Here is a 1924-nt window from a genome sequence, read left to right on the forward strand (position 1 = left end):
CAGAAAATCTTCCGCTGTATTACATCTCAAAATCTCCGCCAGCTTCGATGCATCAAACTTGTCCAGATCGATGACGACCGCCGTTTTATCTTCGTTCCAGTAGAGACAATCGATATTAGTTTTGTTAAGCGCAAACCACAGCTTCTGTACAAAATGCATCTTATTTACTCGTTTGCCTGAACGGATAGTATTATTTAACAACTCAGTCATGTTTGCACACAGTCCGACTGCTATCAAAAACACTTGCAAACTGATGCAACAATCTCCAATTTCCTCCATTTTAGGCAGTCCTAGTCAGTATCCATGGTAACCTCTTAGAGAGTCAAGAGGGTGGGGAAATTACAACAGTACATCTCATTCCATCCTCACCCACCAGGTGAAAATAATCAAGAGCATCTTCGTACAAACTAGCTTATATTTTTCTTTTCGTAACATTCGTTTTCATGTAGTTTATCCTACACATTTTGTTTAGGAACATTTTGTTCCTTCGAGTATTAGGCTTCAAGGCATAAATGGTCATATTCACAACGAACAAACTTATTGTTTACTTAAAAGAATAAATAATAACTTATACAAAAACGACTAGTTTTCCGATCCTGCCGATCTATTCCTGAGTACAAACTGGATGTTACCAATTGTACGCGAAAATCCATTCCGGTCACATCCTCGTTTTCGGCACGGGCTAAGATTGTTTTTTCGACTGTATGATTTGATCACTGACAGATTCATTTGTTCATTATTTCGTCCTTAATGTTGTCGGTTTAAAGTATAGCGCTCATTAATATCCTCCCTTGAAGTCCGGATTGTAAGGTGCTTGCGAAGGGTAATCGTTTGTAATCGCTTGGTCGTAGCTTGGCGGATTTATATCGGGAACGGTGGCAGAGGACGGAGAACCGAAAATAGGTAGTTGCATCGTCGGGGGGAGCGGCGGAAACTGAATGTGGCTGGGAGAAACTGCGGCGCCGGACTGGGTAAGATACTGCTGAGCATCTGCGTATGGCTGAGGGGCAGGAAAAGGTGCAGGCATGGACGGGTACGTGGTCGGCATTGGAGGATAAACTGCCGTTCCGCCAGTGTTGTCGCCGGCAGGTGTTATCTGCGTTCCTGTGGCAGTACGATGGACTTCCGACGTAATGACCAACGGCGCTAAAATAGAAACCACGAGATGCAACATCACAACACAGCGTATCCCTCGAACCAAACACCGGCTATTGGCCAAACGTATTTTCAAGGCAATTATCGCGTTACTTACTCGGGTTTATCACCATGCCATCGTTTGTGCGCTTTCCACAACACGTTCGCACTAAAAAAATGATTAGCATACACCAGAGGACAAGTCCTAAAATTTCAAACAACATATCTGCCATCTAGCTAGTTAAAAGCGAGATTTAACCTGTGGTACCGATAAGTACACGGCTATCGCGATCCAGTTCGACTAGTACCACTCACGGAACTCTAAATAAATATTATTGCGGGAAAACCCAGCCACTTCCACATTGATTCATCCAATCGTCATTCGGAAAAACATGCAGGTATGTTTATTTTATTTCGTACGGATTGAACTGGCAGCACTGCACCGAGTGCAAGATTTTGTTAAACAGATTATGTCAAATGAGTTTGTATGTCGACTAGTGTTGTGCCTAATGAATCTTGAGGCGATGTTGATTCATATGAATTTATCACTCTTTTGGGATTCGAACCTTCAAATGTTAAACAATCTTACGAAACCTTCATGAATCTTTCATGGATCTTTCGCGAATCTTAATGATTCTTCTATTGGCCTGGATCATGTGACCAAAAAAGAGGGTCGCTCAACCCATTTTTGGGTCTTCAATTTTCTGTTCTTTTACCATGGAACGATTTTCCATAACGTTCCATTCTCTTTCCCATCCACCGAACTAGCGGAAGGATAAAGAAATGCATC

The 1924-nt window shown here is 42.3% G+C and overlaps 1 protein-coding gene across 1 annotated transcript; it reads right to left on the reverse strand.

Annotated features, from left to right (window-relative positions):
* Positions 1-729: 729 nt before the first annotated feature.
* LOC131281963 (uncharacterized) lies at positions 730-1387 on the reverse strand. Its single transcript, XM_058311340.1, has 2 exons — positions 1253-1387; positions 730-1146 (listed from the first exon to the last, which is right to left on the reverse strand). Exons 1-2 carry the CDS (start codon positions 1365-1367, stop codon positions 779-781), a joined length of 483 nt encoding a protein of 160 aa, XP_058167323.1. The 5' UTR covers positions 1368-1387; the 3' UTR covers positions 730-778.
* Between the last annotated feature and the right edge of the window lie 537 nt (positions 1388-1924).

Source organism: Anopheles ziemanni, chromosome 2, assembly GCF_943734765.1.
Source record: "Anopheles ziemanni chromosome 2, idAnoZiCoDA_A2_x.2, whole genome shotgun sequence".
Taxonomy (NCBI): domain Eukaryota; kingdom Metazoa; phylum Arthropoda; class Insecta; order Diptera; family Culicidae; genus Anopheles; species Anopheles ziemanni.